The 16923-nt window shown below is 41.7% G+C and overlaps 2 protein-coding genes across 7 annotated transcripts in view; one reads left to right on the top strand and one right to left on the bottom strand.

Annotated features, from left to right (window-relative positions):
• LOC139754581 (regucalcin-like) overlaps positions 1-16923 on the bottom strand; it is a 549227-nt gene that overhangs the window by 112997 nt on the left and 419307 nt on the right. The window lies entirely within an intron of this gene.
• The window catches only part of LOC139754584 (inositol monophosphatase 1), a 116911-nt gene that overhangs the window by 96235 nt on the left and 3753 nt on the right, over positions 1-16923 (top strand). For all 4 annotated transcript variants that reach the window (XM_071671989.1, XM_071671988.1, XM_071671984.1 and 1 more), the window contains exon 7: positions 9853-10028. In XM_071671989.1, coding sequence (XP_071528090.1) covers positions 9853-9971 — 119 coding nt within the window. In that variant the 3' untranslated portion in view covers positions 9972-10028. The remainder of the gene's footprint in view (positions 1-9852; positions 10029-16923) is intronic.

A 16923-nucleotide genomic window follows, 5' to 3' on the forward strand; every position in this document is an offset into this window, starting at 1 on the left:
CGATCACTCAAAATCTTTTTCACTCCATCCTTGTACCTCCAATTTGGTCTCCCACTTCTCATTCCCTCCACCTCTGACACATATATCCCCTTTGTCAATCTTTCCTCACTCATTTTCTCCATGTGACCAAACTATTTCAATACACCCTCTTCTGCTCTCGCGACCACACTCTTCTTATTACCACACATCTCTCTTACCCTTTCATTAATTACTCGATCAAAGCAACTCACACCACATATTGTCCTCAAACACCTCATTACCATCACATCCACCTTCCTCCGCACAACCCTATCTATAGCCCATGTCTCGTACCCATATAACATTGTTGGAACCACTTTTCCTTCAAACATACCCATTTTAGCTCTCCGAGATAATGTTCTTGCCTTCCACACATTATTCAACTCTCCCAGAATCTTTACCCCCTCCCCCACCTTGTGACTCACTTCTGCTTCTATGGTTCCATCCACTGCTAAATCCACTCCCAGATATCTAAAACACTTCACTTTCTCTAGTTTTTCTCCATTCAACCTTACCTCCTTATTAACTTGTCCCTCAACCCTACTGAACCTAATAACCATGCTCTTTTCCACATTTACTCTCAGCTTTCTTTCACACACTTTACCAAACTCAGTCACCAACTTCTGTAGTTTTTCACCCGAACCAGCCACCAGCGCTGCATCATCAGCAAACAACAACTGACTCACTTCCCAAGCCCTATCATCCACAACAGACTGCATACTCACCCCTCTCTCCAAAACTCTTGCATTCACCTCCCTAACAGCCCCATCCATAAACAAATCAAACAACCATGCAGACATCACACACCCCTGCCGGAAACCGACATTCACTGGGAATCAATCACTTTCCCTTCCCCCCTTTCGCAGACATGCCCCACATCCCGATAAAAACCTCTCACTTCTTCCAGCAACCCACCTCCCATACCACACACACCTATTCCATGTAAAGAAGGGGATAAGGACCATAGGCCAAAAGAAAACACAAAATATTCTCAAAATGTTTTTGAAATAGTATAAGCAATGTACCGAATAGCACTCAAAACGTCATCCAAGCAATGAAAATGTTATACAACACATATGAGAAATGATGAAGTATCTTCATCCTTGTCACATTCACATTTCTTCTGTACTCTGGGATAGGCTAGGTAAGATTCTTGATGCTACTTTATGTACAAGGGAAATTGTGAACAAGTATGAAAAAATGTGAGAAACTGCAGAAGCTGGTGACTGAGTTTGGTAAAGTGTGTGAAAGAAGAAAGTTAAGAGTAAATGTGAATAAGAGCAAGGTTATTAGGTACAGTAGGGTTGAGGGTCAAGTCAATTGGGAGGTGAGTTTGAATGGAGAAAAACTGGAGGAAGTGAAGTGTTTTAGATATCTGGGAGTGGATCTGGCAGTGGATGGAACCATGGAAGCAGAAGTGGATCATAGGGTGGGGGAGGGGGCGAAAATTCTGGGAGCCTTGAAGAATGTGTGGAAGTCGAGAACATTATCTCGGAAAGCAAAAATGGGTATGTTTGAAGGAATAGTGGTTCCAACAATGTTGTATGGTTGCGAGGCGTGGGCTATGGATAGAGTTGTGTGCAGGAGGATGGATGTGCTGGAAATGAGATGTTTGAGGACAATGTGTGGTGTGAGGTGGTTTGATCGAGTAAGTAACGTAAGGGTAAGAGAGATGTGTGGAAATAAAAAGAGCGTGGTTGGGAGAGCAGAAGAGGGTGTTTTGAAATGGTTTGGGCACATGGAGAGAATGAGTGAGGAAAGATTGACCAAGAGGATATATGTGTCGGAGGTGGAGGGAACGAGGAGAAGAGGGAGACCAAATTGGAGGTGGAAAGATGGAGTGAAAAAGATTTTGTGTGATCGGGGCCTGAACATGCAGGAGGGTGAAAGGAGGGCAAGGAATAGAGTGAATTGGAGCGATTTGGTATACCGGGGTTGACGTGCTGTCAGTGGATTGAATCAAGGCATGTGAAGCGTCTGGGGTAAACCATGGAAAGCTGTGTAGGTATGTATATTTGTGTGTGTGGACGTATGTATATACATGTGTATGGGGGTGGGTTGGGCCATTTCTTTCGTCTGTTTCCTTGCGCTACCTCGCAAACGCAGGAGACAGCTGACAAAGCAAAAAAAAAAAAAAGAAAGAAACAATTATCCCTGGGGACAGGGGAGAAAGAATACTTCTCACATATTCCCTGCGCATCGTAGAAGGTGACTGAAAAGGGAGGGAGTAGGGGGCTGGAAATCCTTCCCTTCTGTTTTTTACTTTTCCAAGAAAAGGAACAGAGAATGGGGCCAAGCAAGGATATTCTCTGTAAGGCTCAGTCCTCCGTTCTCAATGCTACCTTGCAAGTGCAGGAAATGGTGAATATGTATGAAAAAAAAGAATTATTCAACCACAAGTAATTGGATGTTCATGGTGTCATATATCCAAACGTACACACAGTACGTAATAGCCAGTGTTTTCCTGAAACATGCTGTCAAATGCAGTGAAGTGTTAAGTACTGGTTAGTCCGTACCTAACTGAAAATGATTACTAAGACCCTGTTGCTTGTACAAACAAGATCATAGGTAATTGATTACCTGTAGTAGAATAATAACCTCACCATTATGGGCTCCGTAGTCCCCTGGTTAAATTTCCTAGCCTCCGCACTGGTGGCTGTTGTTTGAATCTTGCAGTCGGAAATTTCTGTATGTCTTTGGAAGTACTTATTCAATGTGCTATATTCATTGTTCATGTACATCCATGTCTGACATTATTTCCAAAAAATTTTATGCACTGGTTACTGTGTCTAATGGAAAAAGATAAGTGAGACCTTAATCTTGCATATACAATATGAAGAGTATTCCAGTGATCATTCTCTAGTATGGGCTCATTGCTTATTGACTAACGTCCCCAGATACGACACTCATGGCTGCACTGTGAATTGTACTGTCTGAAAATGTTATTGTTATGTATTTGATAATTATCCCAGGACCCCTTTGTAAGAAAGGGCCTTGTTGTAAGAAAAATCCTGGTGTTATTCAGGATGCCTGTCAAAGAAAGGGTCATGGTATTATGTATGACCTCCATTCCTGTTTCTCCTGCTGTTCAAGGCTGTGCTACTTTCAATAACAGGGAAATTATTGCCTCCTTTGGAGAGAAAGGTCCTTTGATGATATTCTGCTCCCAGTGATGCAGACAATCCCCATCATAAGTCAGGGAGCACCTGTTCCTGACTTATGATAAAGTTATGTTCCGATAAACCCATTATAAGTTGAAAATATATTTGATACTGTACGTCTAACCTTCCGAACATTATAGCTTAGCATAGCCTACTTTAAATGTTCTCAGAACACTTACATTTCTCATCCACAATTATCATATGCAGCTTCTTCCTTAAAAGCTTTGGCACCTTCAGTATCGGTACTTGTTACCTCACCGCTGACTTTTACATTATGAAAATTATGATGCCTTTTGAAGCATTGGAACCATCCATGACTTGCTGTAAACATTTGCATACATATAGGATCATTAGCATGCAATTTTAGTGTGTCAAAAAGACTTCTTGCCTTAGCCTGGATTGTCAATGGGCTAAGCAGCATGAGCTTCTGTATCTGGTCTTCCTTCCACATGACAAGTAATTTTTCCATATCATCAATCGGCCTAGCTCTTTTCTTCATGATGACAGTGGATATAACCGATGCTGAAGATTTCACTGCATCTCTGATTCACTTCTTTTCCTTTGAGATGGTTGAGATCATTGATTGCGAAAGTCCTAACTCATGTGATGGCCATTACTGGCTTGCCACCTTCATGCTGGGCAATTACCTTTAATATCAATGTCAAGAGTAATAGCCTTCCTCTTCTCACCAGAGGCCGGAGACACAGATTGGTATTTTGTAAACATGATGGGATGCAAAAACACAAAACACAAAATAAAAAAAAAATGCTGGCAACACAGTAGAGTAATGGTTGTTTACACTTGTGATCACGTGACTTACTGGAAGCTGCAGCTGACTGCCACTGCAGAGCATTTGATAGAGTATTGTACAGCATATCACTAGCCCAGGAAAGGATCAAAATTCAAAGTACAGTTTCTACTGAATGTGTATTGCTATTGCACCATCGTGAAGTCAAAAAATCTTAAGTGGGGGAACACCTAGATGGTCTTAGTGTCATAACATAAACTTTACCCATTCCCACTTTATTTTGTACTACTTACTCTTTCCAATACTTTTATACTCTTTCTGTATCATGCTTATAGATAAGGAAGGATTCTATACTAATTTTGGAGTTATTCTGCATTATCTTCATTTGTTCCTACAAATCACATTATATGAAGCCTCTTATGCATTATCACTTCATTGATATTTTTCTCTTTTCAAGTTACTGGAATTCCAGTGTACCTGCTAAGAGCTCATTTGGTTATATTGTAAACATCTTGAATAATGTCGTAGGGTTAGAACAGTCTATAGTATTTTCACTTATTACACTAGAGAAAAAGTTAACTATAGATATATCTTGCGAGGAAAATGAAACTCGAAAACACGATGAGTTCATGGACTCATAGGAACATACTTGATCACGCGTAGAGTTGTTATCCTTTCCAATGTGAATATATATATATATATATATATATATATATATATATATATATATATATATATATATAGTGTTTTGGGAGCAGCTGAATGAGTGTGTTAGTGGTTTTGATGCACGAGACCGGGTTATAGTGATGGATGATTTGAATGCAAAGGTGAGTAATGTGGCAGTTGAGGGAATAATTGGTATACATGGGGTGTTCAGTGTTGTAAATGGAAATGGTGAAGAGCTTGTAGATTTATGTGCTGAAAAAGGACTGGTGATTGGGAATACCTGGTTTAAAAAGTGAGATATACATAAGTATATATATGTAAGTAGGAGAGATGGCCAGAGAGCGTTATTGGATTACGTGTTAATTGACAGGCGCGCGAAAGAGAGACTTTTGGATGTTAATGTGCTGAGAGGTGCAACTGGAGGGATGTCTGATCATTATCTTGTGGAGGCTAAGGTGAAGATTTGTATGGGTTTTCAGAAAAGAAGAGTGAATGTTGGGGTGAAGAGGGTGGTGAGAGTAAGTGAGCTTGGGAAGGAGACTTGTGTGAGGAAGTACCAGGAGAGACTGAGTACAGAATGGAAAAAGGTGAGAACGATGGAAGTAAGGGGAGTGGGGGAGGAATGGGATGTATTTAGGGAATCAGTGATGGATTGCGCAAAAGATGCTTCTGGCATGAGAAGAGTGGGAGGTGGGTTGATTAGAAAGGGTAGATAGTGGTGGGATGAAGAAGTAAGATTATTAGTGAAAGAGAGGAGAGAGGCATTTGGACGATTTTTGCAGGGAAAAAATGTAATTGAGTGGGAGATGTATAAAAGAAAGAGACAGGAGGTCAAGAGAAAGGTGCAAGAGGTGAAAAAGAGGGCAAATGAGAGTTGGGGTGAGAGAGTACCATTAAATTTTAGGGAGAATAAAAAGATGTTCTGGAAGGAGGTAAATAAAGTGCGTAAGACAAGGGAGCAAATGGGAACTTCAGTGAAGGGCGCAAATGGGGAGGTGATAACAAGGAGTGGTGATGTGAGAAGGAGATGGAGTGAGTATTTTGAAGGTTTGTTGAATGTGTTTGATGATAGAGTGGCAGATATAGGGTGTTTTGGTCGAGTTGGTGTGCAAAGTGAGAGGGTTAGGGAAAATGATTTGGTAAACAGAGAAGAGGTAGTAAAAGCTTTGCGGAAGATGAAAGCCGGCAAGGCAGCAGGTTTGGATGCTATTGCAGTGGAATTTATTAAAAAAGGGGGTTACTGTATTGTTGACTGGTTGGTAAGGTTATTTAATGTATGTATGACTCATGGTGAGGTGCCTGAGGATTGGCGGAATGCGTGCATAGTGCCATTGTACAAAGGCAAAGGGGATAAGAGTGAGTGCTCAAATTACAGAGGTATAAGTTTGTTGAGTATTCCTGGTAAATTATATGGGAGGATATTGATTGAGAGGGTGAAGGCATGTACAGAGCATCAGATTGGGGAAGAGCAGTGTGGGTTCAGAAGTGGTAGAGGATGTGTGGATCAGGTGTTTGCTTTGAAGAATGTATGTGAGAAATACTTAGAAAAGCAAATGGATTTGTATGTAGCATTTATGGATCTGGAGAAGGCATATGATAGAGTTGATAGAGATGCTCTGTGGAAGGTATTAAGATTATATGGTGTGGGAGGCAAGTTGTTAGAGGCTGTGAAAAGTTTTTATCGAGGATGTAAGGCATGTGTACGTGTAGGAAGAGAGGAAAGTGATTGGTTCTCAGTAAATGTAGGTTTGCGGCAGGGGTGTGTGATGTCTCCATGGTTGTTTAATTTGTTTATGGATGGGGTTGTTAGGGAGGTAAATGCAAGAGTTTTGGAAAGAGGGGCAAGTATGAAGTCTGTTGGGGATGAGAGAGCTTGGGAAGTGAGTCAGTTGTTGTTCGCTGATGATACAGGGCTGGTGGCTGATTCATGTGAGAAACTGCAGAAGCTGGTGACTGAGTTTGGTAAAGTGTGTGAAAGAAGAAAGTTAAGAGTAAATGTGAATAAGAGCAAGGTTATTAGGTACAGTAGGGTTGAGGGTCAAGTCAATTGGGAGGTGAGTTTGAATGGAGAAAAACTGGAGGAAGTGAAGTGTTTTAGATATCTGGGAGTGGATCTGGCAGCGGATGGAAACATGGAAGCGGAAGTGGATCATAGGGTGGGGGAGGGGGCGAAAATTCTGGGAGCCTTGAAGAATGTGTGGAAGTCGAGAACATTATCTCGGAAAGCAAAAATGGGTATGTTTGAAGGAATAGTGGTTCCAACAATGTTGTATGGTTGCGAGGCGTGGACTATGGATAGAGTTGTGCGCAGGAGGATGGATGTGCTGGAAATGAGATGTTTGAGGACAATGTGTGGTGTGAGGTGGTTTGATCGAGTAAGTAACGTAAGGGTAAGAGAGATGTGTGGGAATAAAAAGAGCGTGGTTGAGAGAGCAGAAGAGGGTGTTTTGAAATGGTTTGGTCACATGGAGAGAATGAGTGAGGAAAGATTGACCAAGAGGATATATGTGTCGGAGGTGGAGGGAACGAGGAGAAGAGGGAGACCAAATTGGAGGTGGAAAGATGGAGTGATAAAGATTTTGTGTGATCGGGGCCTGAACATGCAGGAGGGTGAAAGGAGGGCAAGGAATAGAGTGAATTGGAGCGATGTGGTATACCGGGGTTGACGTGCTGTCAGTGGATTGAATCAAGGCATGTGAAGCGTCTGGGGTAAACCATGGAAAGCTGTGTAGGTATGTATATTTGCGTGTGTGGACGTATGTATATACATGTGTATGGGGGTGGGTTGGGCCATTTCTTTCGTCTGTTTCCTTGCAATACCTCGCAAACGTGGGAGACAGCGACAAAGCAAAAAAAAAAAAAAAAAATGTATAAAGTATGGATAGCACTACTTCCAAAGCAGTTGGAGTGTGTAAGAGAGTGTAAGGAAGTTAAGTTGCTGGTGAAAGAGCAAAGATTGGCATTTGGGCAGTATTTATAGGGGGTGCAAATGATTAGGAGATATATAATAGAAAGCAACAGGTGGCTAAGAGGAAGGTATAGGTGTTAAAAAGAGGTCAAATGAGAGTTGGATTGAGAGACTATTAGTAACCTAATTGAGAGAATAAGAGCTTTTGGAATGTGGGAAATGACGTGCCAAAGACGAGAACAAATGGGATCATTGGTAAAGGGGCAAAAGGGGAAGTGATAGAAGGTAGTGGTGTAGTGAGGAGGAGATTGAGTGAGTATTTTGAAGGAATGTTGAATAGGTTCGATATTAGATTGGCACTTGTTGGGTGATATATGAAGTGAGGGTCATGGAGAGTGGTTCGCTGAAGAGAGGAGAGGTGATTGAAGCCTTGTGAAAGATGAAATGCAGCAAGGCGGTTGGAGTGGATAGTATTGCTGTTGAATTCATTATGAAAGGGGGTGACTGTTGCTGATTGGTTGGTAGGGATTTTCACCATATGCATGAATCATGGTGAGGTACCTGAGAATTGGCGGAATGCATTTATATTGCCATTGTATAAAACCAAGGGGGATAAAGGTAAGTGTTCAAACTACAGATGTATATGTGTTGAGTATACCTGGTAAGTGTATCAGAGGGTACTGACTGAGAGGTTACAGAGCATCAGACTGGGAAGGTGCAGTGTGGTTTCACAAGTTTTAGGAAATGTGTGGATCAGGTGTTTGCTTTGAACAATGTGTGTGAGAAATACTTAGAAAAACAGATGGATTTGTATGTGGCATTTATTGATTTGGGGAAGGCATGTGACAGGGTTTATAGAGATGCTTTGTGGAAGGACTTAAGAATATGCACTGTGGAAGGAAAGCCACCAGAGGCTGTGAGTTTTTATTAGGGGTGTAAGGCTTTGTGTTTGAGTAGGAAGAGAGAACAGTGAATGGTTCCAAGTGAAGTTTGTTCTGCAGCAGGAGTCTGTTATGTCACCGTGGTTGTTTAGTTTATGAGGGAGGTAAATGTGGGAGTCTTAGAGAGAAGGACAAGTATGCCTTATGTGGGGCATGAAAGGGACTGGGCAATGAGTCTGTTGTTGTTTGCTGATGATATGGCTTTGGTGGCAGGTTCAAGTTAGAAACTGTATAAGTTGGTTACAGAGTTTGGAAGAGTGTTTGAAAGGAAAAGTTGAAAGTGGATGTTAATAAGAGTAATGTTATTAAGTTCAGCAGGGTTAAGGGACAGGTTACTTGGGTGTGAGTTCGAATGGTGAAGAATTGGAGAAAGTGAAGTGTTTTAGAGATCTGAGCGGACGGCAGCGAATGGAACCATGCAAGCAGACATGAGTTATAGGGTGGGTGAAGGGGCGAAGATTCTAGGAGCTCTGAAGAATGTGTGGAAAGTGAACATTATCTGGGTGGACAAAAATGGGTATGTTTGAAGGAATAGTATTCACAGCAATATTGTATGGATGTGAAGCATGGGCTATAGATATGGCTGTGTGGAGGAGGGTGGATGTGATTGAAATGAAATGTCTGAGGATAATATGTTGTGTGAGATGGTTTGATCAAGTAAGTAATGAAAGGGTAAGACAGATGTGTGGTACCATTTAGAGTGTGTTTGAGAGCAGAAGAGGGTGTGCTGAAATAGTTTGGACATATGGAGAGAATGAGTGAGGAAAGGTTGACAAAGAGGATATGTGTCAGAAGTGTAGGGAACAAAGAGAACGGGAGACAAAAATGAAGTGAAAAAGGTTTTGAGCAATTGGGGCCTCATCATGCAAGAGGGTGAGAGGTGTGCACAGGATGGAGTGAATTGGAATAATGTGTATACTGGAGTGAACATGCTGTCAAGGGACTGAACCGGTTATGTGAAGCATCTAAGGTAAATCATGAAAAAGTATGTCGGGCTAGGTTTTAGATAAGGAGCTGTGGTTTCAGTGAATTACACATGACAACCAGAGCATAGACTTGAGTGGATGTGGCCTTTCTTCTTCTGTTGCTGTCATTACCTTAACTTGGGAAACGGGGATCAAGCATGAAAAAGAAAGTTCAGGTGATCTTACAGCCTGCATGCCTTTATCTTCTTTCTTGGCAATTTTTGCTTATTTGATCTTGCTTAGTAGTTACCTTTGATGGATTATTGAATAGTTTCTTATGGTTATTATTCTTTTTTGTATATTTATAAGTACTGGTATACTTGCATGAAACTGAAATATCTATAATGAAGTACTAATCCTTAGATACAAATTTGGAATATCCATAATAAAGTATTAAACCAAAGTTATAAGAAAGAAGTAAAGTATTTATAATTAATCATGACAGGTGGACCATTTGACCTCATGCGCCGTCGAGTGTTATGTGCTTCAACACAAGAGCTGGCTGAGAAGATGGCAAAGCTTCTAAAGCAATACCAGCCAGAAAGGGATGGTGTAACCAAGTAATAGAAGTTGCAACAAGTATAGACATTGTAAAACTGCAAAGCATTATGAGCATTTAAGGTATGTGACTAATATACATTCTCACGTATAGATTTTATTAATATTGTATTCTACTACTACTATACCTTCACAAATACCATCTTTTGTCCTCTAAGGTAGCAACTTTTCTTTCCACGCATTTCTCAATGCTTCCAGAATCTTTGCCCCCTCTCCCACAAATATGACACCACAATGGTGTCATATGGTTCCATTTGCTGCCATGTTTAGTCCCAGGTATATATATATATATATATATATATATATATATATATATATATATATATAGATATCTGGGAGTGGATCTGGCAGCGGATGGAACCATGGAAGCGGAAGTGGATCATAGGGTAGGGGAGGGGGCGAAAATTCTGGGAGCCTTGAAGAATGTGTGGAAGTCGAGAACATTATCTCGGAAAGCAAAAATGGGTATGTTTGAAGGAATAGTGGTTCCAACAATGTTGCATGGTTGCGAGGCGTGGGCTATGGATAGAGTTGTGCGCAGGAGGATGGATGTGCTGGAAATGAGATGTTTGAGGACAATGTGTGGTGTGAGGTGGTTTGATCGAGTGAGTAACATAAGGGTAAGAGAGATGTGTGGAAATAAAAAGAGCGTGGTTGAGAGAGCAGAAGAGGGTGTTTTGAAGTGGTTTGGGCACATGGAGAGGATGAGTGAGGAAAGATTGACCAAGAGGATATATGTGTCAGAAGTGGAGGGAGCAAGGAGAAGAGGGAGACCAAATTGGAGGTGGAAAGATGGAGTGAAAAAGATTTTGTGTGATCGGGGCCTGAACATGCAGGAGGGAGAAAGGAGGGCAAGGAATAGAGTGAATTGGAGTCATGTGGTATACCGGGGTTGACGTGCTGTCAGTGGATTGAATCAAGGCATGTGAAGCGTCTGGGGTAAACCATGGAAAGCTGTGTAGGTATGTATATTTGCGTGTGTGGACGTATGTATATACATGTGTATGGGGGGGGTTGGGCCATTTCTTTCGTCTGTTTCCTTGCGCTACCTCGCAAACGCGGGAGACAGCGACAAAGTATAAAAAAAAAAAAAAATATATATATATATATATATATATATATATATATATATATATATATATATATATATATATATATATATATGAATTATTATCCCTGGGGTTAGGGGAGAAAGAATACTTCCCACGTATTCCCTGCGTGTCGTAGATACTTAGAAAAGCAAATGGATTTGTATGTAGCATTTATGGATCTGGAGAAGGCATATGATAGAGTTGATAGAGATGCTCTGTGGAAGGTATTAAGAATATATGGTGTGGGAGGCAAGTTGTTAGAAGCAGTGAAAAGTTTTTATCGAGGATGTAAGGCATGTGTACGTGTAGGAAGAGAGGAAAGTGATTGGTTCTCAGTGAATGTAGGTTTGCGGCAGGGGTGTGTGATGTCTCCATGGTTGTTTAATTTGTTTATGGATGGGGTTGGTAGGGAGGTGAATGCAAGAGTTTTGGAAAGAGGGGCAAGTATGAAGTCTGTTGGGGATGAGAGAGCTTGGGAAGTGAGTCAGTTGTTGTTCGCTGATGATACAGCACTGGTGGCTGATTCATGTGAGAAACTGCAGAAGCTGGTGACTGAGTTTGGTAAAGTGTGTGAAAGAAGAAAGTTAAGAGTAAATGTGGAAAAGAGCAAGGTTATTAGGTACAGTAGGGTTGAGGATCAAGTCAATTGGGAGGTGAGTTTGAATGGAGAAAAACTGGAGGAAGTGAAGTGTTTTAGATATCTGGGAGTGGATCTGGCAGCGGATGGAAACATGGAAGCGGAAGTGGATCATAGGGTGGGGGAGGGGGCGAAAATTCTGGGGGCCTTGAAAAATGTGTGGAAGTCGAGAACATTATCTCGGAAAGCAAAAATGGGTATGTTTGAAGGAATAGTGGTTCCAACAATGTTGTATGGTTGCGAGGCGTGGGCTATGGATAGAGTTGTGCGCAGGAGGATGGATGTGCTGAAAATGAGATGTTTGAGGACAATGTGTGGTGTGAGGTGGTTTGATCGAGTGAGTAACGTAAGGGTAAGAGAGATGTGTGGAAATAAAAAGAGCGTGGTTGAGAGAGCAGAAGAGGGTGTTTTGAAGTGGTTTGGGCACATGGAGAGAATGAGTGAGGAAAGATTGACCAAGAGGATATATGTGTCGGAGGTGGAGGGAACGAGGAGAAGAGGGAGACCAAATTGGAGGTGGAAAGATGGAGTGAAAAAGATTTTGTGTGATTGGGGCCTGAACATGCAGGAGGGTGAAAGGAGGGCAAGGAATAGAGTAAATTGGAGCGATGTGGTATACTGGGGTTGACGTGCTGTCAGTGGATTGAATCAAGACATGTGAAGCGTCTGGGGTAAACCATGGAAAGCTGTGTAGGTGTGTATATTTGCGTGTGTGGACGTATGTATATACATGTGTATGGGGGGGGTTGGGCCATTTCTTTTGTCTGTTTCCTTGCGCTACCTCGCAAACGCGGGAGACAACAACAAAGTATAATAAAAAAAAAATATAATATATATATATATATATATATATATATATATATATATATATATATATATATATACATATTTTTTTTTTTTTTCTTTTCATACTATTCGCTATTTCCCGCATTAGCGAGGTAGCGTCAAGAACAGAGGACTGGGCCTTTGAGGGAACATCCTCACTTGGCCCCCTTCTCTCTTCCTTCTTTTGGAAAATGAAAAACGAGAGGGGAGGATTTCCAGCCCCCCACTCCCTTCCCTTTTAGTCGCCTTCTATGACACGCAGGGAATACGTGGGAAGAATTCTTTCTCCCCTATCCCCAGGGATAAAATATATATATATATATATATATATATATATATATATATATATATATATATATATATATATGAATACTTAGAAAAGCAAATGGATTTGTATGTAGCATTTATGGATCTGGAGAAGGCATATGATAGAGTTGATAGAGATGCTCTGTGGAAGGTATTAAGAATATATGGTGTGGGAGGAAAGTTGTTAGAAGCAGTGAAAAGTTTTTATCGAGGATGTAAGGCATGTGTACGTGTAGGAAGAGAGGAAAGTGATTGGTTCTCAGTGAATGTAGGTTTGCGGCAGGGGTGTGTGATGTCTCCATGGTTGTTTAATTTGTTTATGGATGGGGTTGTTAGGGAGGTAAATGCAAGAGTTTTGGAAAGAGGGGCAAGTATGAAGTCTGTTGGGGATGAGAGAGCTTGGGAAGTGAGTCAGTTGTTGTTCGCTGATGATACAGCGCTGGTGGCTGATTTATGTGAGAAACTGCAGAAGCTGGTGACTGAGTTTGGTAAAGTGTGTGGAATATATATATATATATTCCGCCAATCCTCAGGCACCTCACCATGAGTCATACATACATAGTGCCATTGTACAAAGGCAAAGGGGATAAGAGTGAGTGCTCAAATTACAGAGGTATAAGTTTGTTGAGTATTCCTGGTAAATTATATGGGAGGGTATTGATTGAGAGGGTGAAGGCATGTACAGAGCATCAGATTGGGGAAGAGCAGTGTGGTTTCAGAAGTGGTAGAGGATGTGTGGATCAGGTGTTTGCTTTGAAGAATGTATGTGAGAAATACTTAGAAAAGCAAATGGATTTGTATGTAGCATTTATAGATCTGGAGAAGGCATATGATAGAGTTGATAGAGATGCTCTGTGGAAGGTATTAAGAATATATGGTGTGGGAGGCAAGTTGTTAGAAGCAGTGAAAAGTTTTTATCGAGGATGTAAGGCATGTGTACGTGTAGGAAGAGAGGAAAGTGATTGGTTCTCAGTGAATGTAGGTTTGCGGCAGGGGTGTGTGATGTCTCCATGGTTGTTTAATTTGTTTATGGATGGGGTTGTTAGGGAGGTAAATGCAAGAGTTTTGGAAAGAGGGGCAAGTATGAAGTCTGTTGGGGATGAGAGAGCTTGGGAAGTGAGTCAGTTGTTGTTCGCTGATGATACAGCGCTGGTGGCGGATTCATGTGAGAAACTGCAGAAGCTGGTGACGGAGTTTGGTAAAGTGTGTGGAAGAAGAAAGTTAAGAGTAAATGTGAATAAGAGCAAGGTTATTAGGTACAGTAGGGTTGAGGGTCAAGTCAATTGGGAGGTGAGTTTGAATGGTGAAAAACTGGAGGAAGTGAAGTGTTTTAGATATCTGGGAGTGGATCTGTCAGCGGATGGAACCATGGAAGCGGAAGTGGATCATAGGGTGGGGGAGGGGGCGAAAATTTTGGGAGCTCAGTCACCAACTTATGTAGTTTCTCACCCGAATCAGCCACCAGTTCTGTATCATCAGCAAACAACAACTGACTCACTTCCCAAGCCCTCTCATCCAGAACAGACTGCATACTTGCCCTTCTCTCCAAAACTCTAGCATTTACCTCCCTAACCACACCATCCATAAACAAATGTAACAACCATGGAAACATCACGCACCCCTGCCGCAAACCGACATTCACTGGGAACCAATCACTTTCCTCTCTTCCTACTCGTTCATATGCCTTACAACATTGGTAAAAATTGGTAAAAGTTTTTCCCTGCTTCTAGCAACTTACCTCCCACACCATATACTCTTAAAACCTTCCACAAAGCATCTCTATCCACCCTATCATATACCTTCTCCAGATCCATAGATGCCACATACAAATCCATGTTTTTCTAAGTATTTCTCATACATTCTTCAAAGCAAACACCTGATCCACACATCCTCTACCACTTCTGAAACCACACTGCTCTTCCCCAGTGTGATGCTCTGTACATACCTTCACCCTCTCAATCAATACCCTCCCATATAAGTTCCCAGGAACACTCAACAAACTTATGATTCTTTATCCCCTTTACCTTTGTACAGTGGCGCTATGCATGCCTTCCTCCAATCCCCAGGCACTTCACCATGAATATTGAATATCCTTACCAACCAATCAACAACACAGTTAACCCCTTTTTTGATAAATTCAGTCGCAATACCATTCAAACCCACCACCTTGCCGGCTTTCATCTTCCTCAAAGCTTTCTCTACCTCTTCTTTGTTCACCAAACCACTCTCCCTGACCCTCCCACTTCACTCACCACCGCGACTAGAACACCCCATATCTGCCACTGTATCATCAAACATTCCACAAACACTCAGAATATTCACTCCATCTCCTTCTCACTTCATCACTACTTGTTATTACTTCCCCCTTTGCCCCCTTCACTGATGTTCCCATTTGTTCTCTTGTCTTTCACACTTTATTTACCTCCTTCCAAAACATCTTTTTTATTTATTCATTTATTATACTTAGTCGCTGTCTCCCGCGTTAGCGAGGTAACGCAAGGAAACAGATGAAAGAACGGCCCAACCCACCCACACACACACACATATATATATATATATAATCGCCCAAACTTGCACATATACATACCTATACATTTCAATGTATACAGACATATACATACACAGACATAAACATATATACACATGTACATATTCATACTTGCTGCCTTCATTCATTCCTGTCGCCACCCCGCCACACATGAAAGACAGCACCCCCTCCCCCGTGCATGTGAGGTAGTGCTAGGAAAAGACAACAAAGGCCACATTCGTTCACACTTAGTCTCAAGCTGTCATGTGTAATGCACCAATACCAGAGCTCCCTTTCCACATCCAGGCCCCACAAAACTTTCCATGGTTTACCCCAGATGCTTCACATGCTGTGGTTCAATCCAATGATAACACACCAACCCCGTTATGCCACATCGTTCCAATTCACTCTATTTTTTGCACGCATTTCACCCTCCTGTATGTTCTGGCCCCGATCGCTCAAAATTTTTTTCACTCCATCCTTCCACCTCCGATGTGGTCTCCCACTTCTCCTTGTTCCTTCCACCTCTGACATATATCCTCTTTGTCGGTCTTTCCTCATTCATTCTCTCCATGTGACCAAACCAGTTCAATACACCCTCTTCTGCTTTCTCAACCACACTCTTTTTATTACAACACATCTCTCTTACTCTTTTATTACTTACTCGATCAAACCACCTCACACCACATATTGTCCTCAAACATTTCTTTTCCAACACATCCACCCTCCTCCGCACAACCCTAAATATAGCCCATGCATCACAACCATATAACATTGTTGGAACCACTATTCCTTCAAACATACCCATGTTTGCTCTCCGAGATAACGTTCTCACCTTCCACACATTCTTCAATGCACTCAGAAACTTCATCCCCTCCCCCACCCAGTGACTCACTTCTGCTTCCGTGGTTCCATCCTCTGCTAAATCCACTCCCAGATATCTAAAACACTTCACTTCCCCAGTTTTTCTCTATTCAAATTTACCTCCCAATTAACTTGTCTCTCAACTGTACTGAACCTAATTACCTTGCTCTTATTCACATTTACTCTGAGCTTTCTTCTTTCACACACTTTACCAAACTCAGTCACCAACTTCTGCAGTTTCTCACCCGAATCAGCTACCAGTGCTGTATCATCAACGAAAAACTGACTCACTTCCCAAGCCCTCTCATCCACAACAGACTGCATACTTGCCCCTCTCTCCAAAACCCTTGCATTCACCTCTCTAACAACCCCATCCATAAACAGATTAAACAACCATGGAGACATCACGCACCCCTGCCGCATACCGACATTCACTGGGAACCAATCACTTTCCTCTCTTTCTACTCGTATACCTGCCTAACATCCTCGATAAAAACTTTTCACTGCTTCTAACAACTTACCTCCCACACCATATACTCTTAATACCTTCCACAAAGCCTCTCTGTCAACTCTATCATATGCTCTATCCAGATCCATAAATGCTACATACAAATCCATTTGTTTTTCTAAGTATTTCTCACATACAATTTTCAAAGCAAACACCTGATCCACACATCCTCAATCACTTCTGAAACCACACTGCTCTTC

This window comes from Panulirus ornatus, chromosome 17 (assembly GCF_036320965.1).
Source record: "Panulirus ornatus isolate Po-2019 chromosome 17, ASM3632096v1, whole genome shotgun sequence".
NCBI classification, from domain to species: domain Eukaryota; kingdom Metazoa; phylum Arthropoda; class Malacostraca; order Decapoda; family Palinuridae; genus Panulirus; species Panulirus ornatus.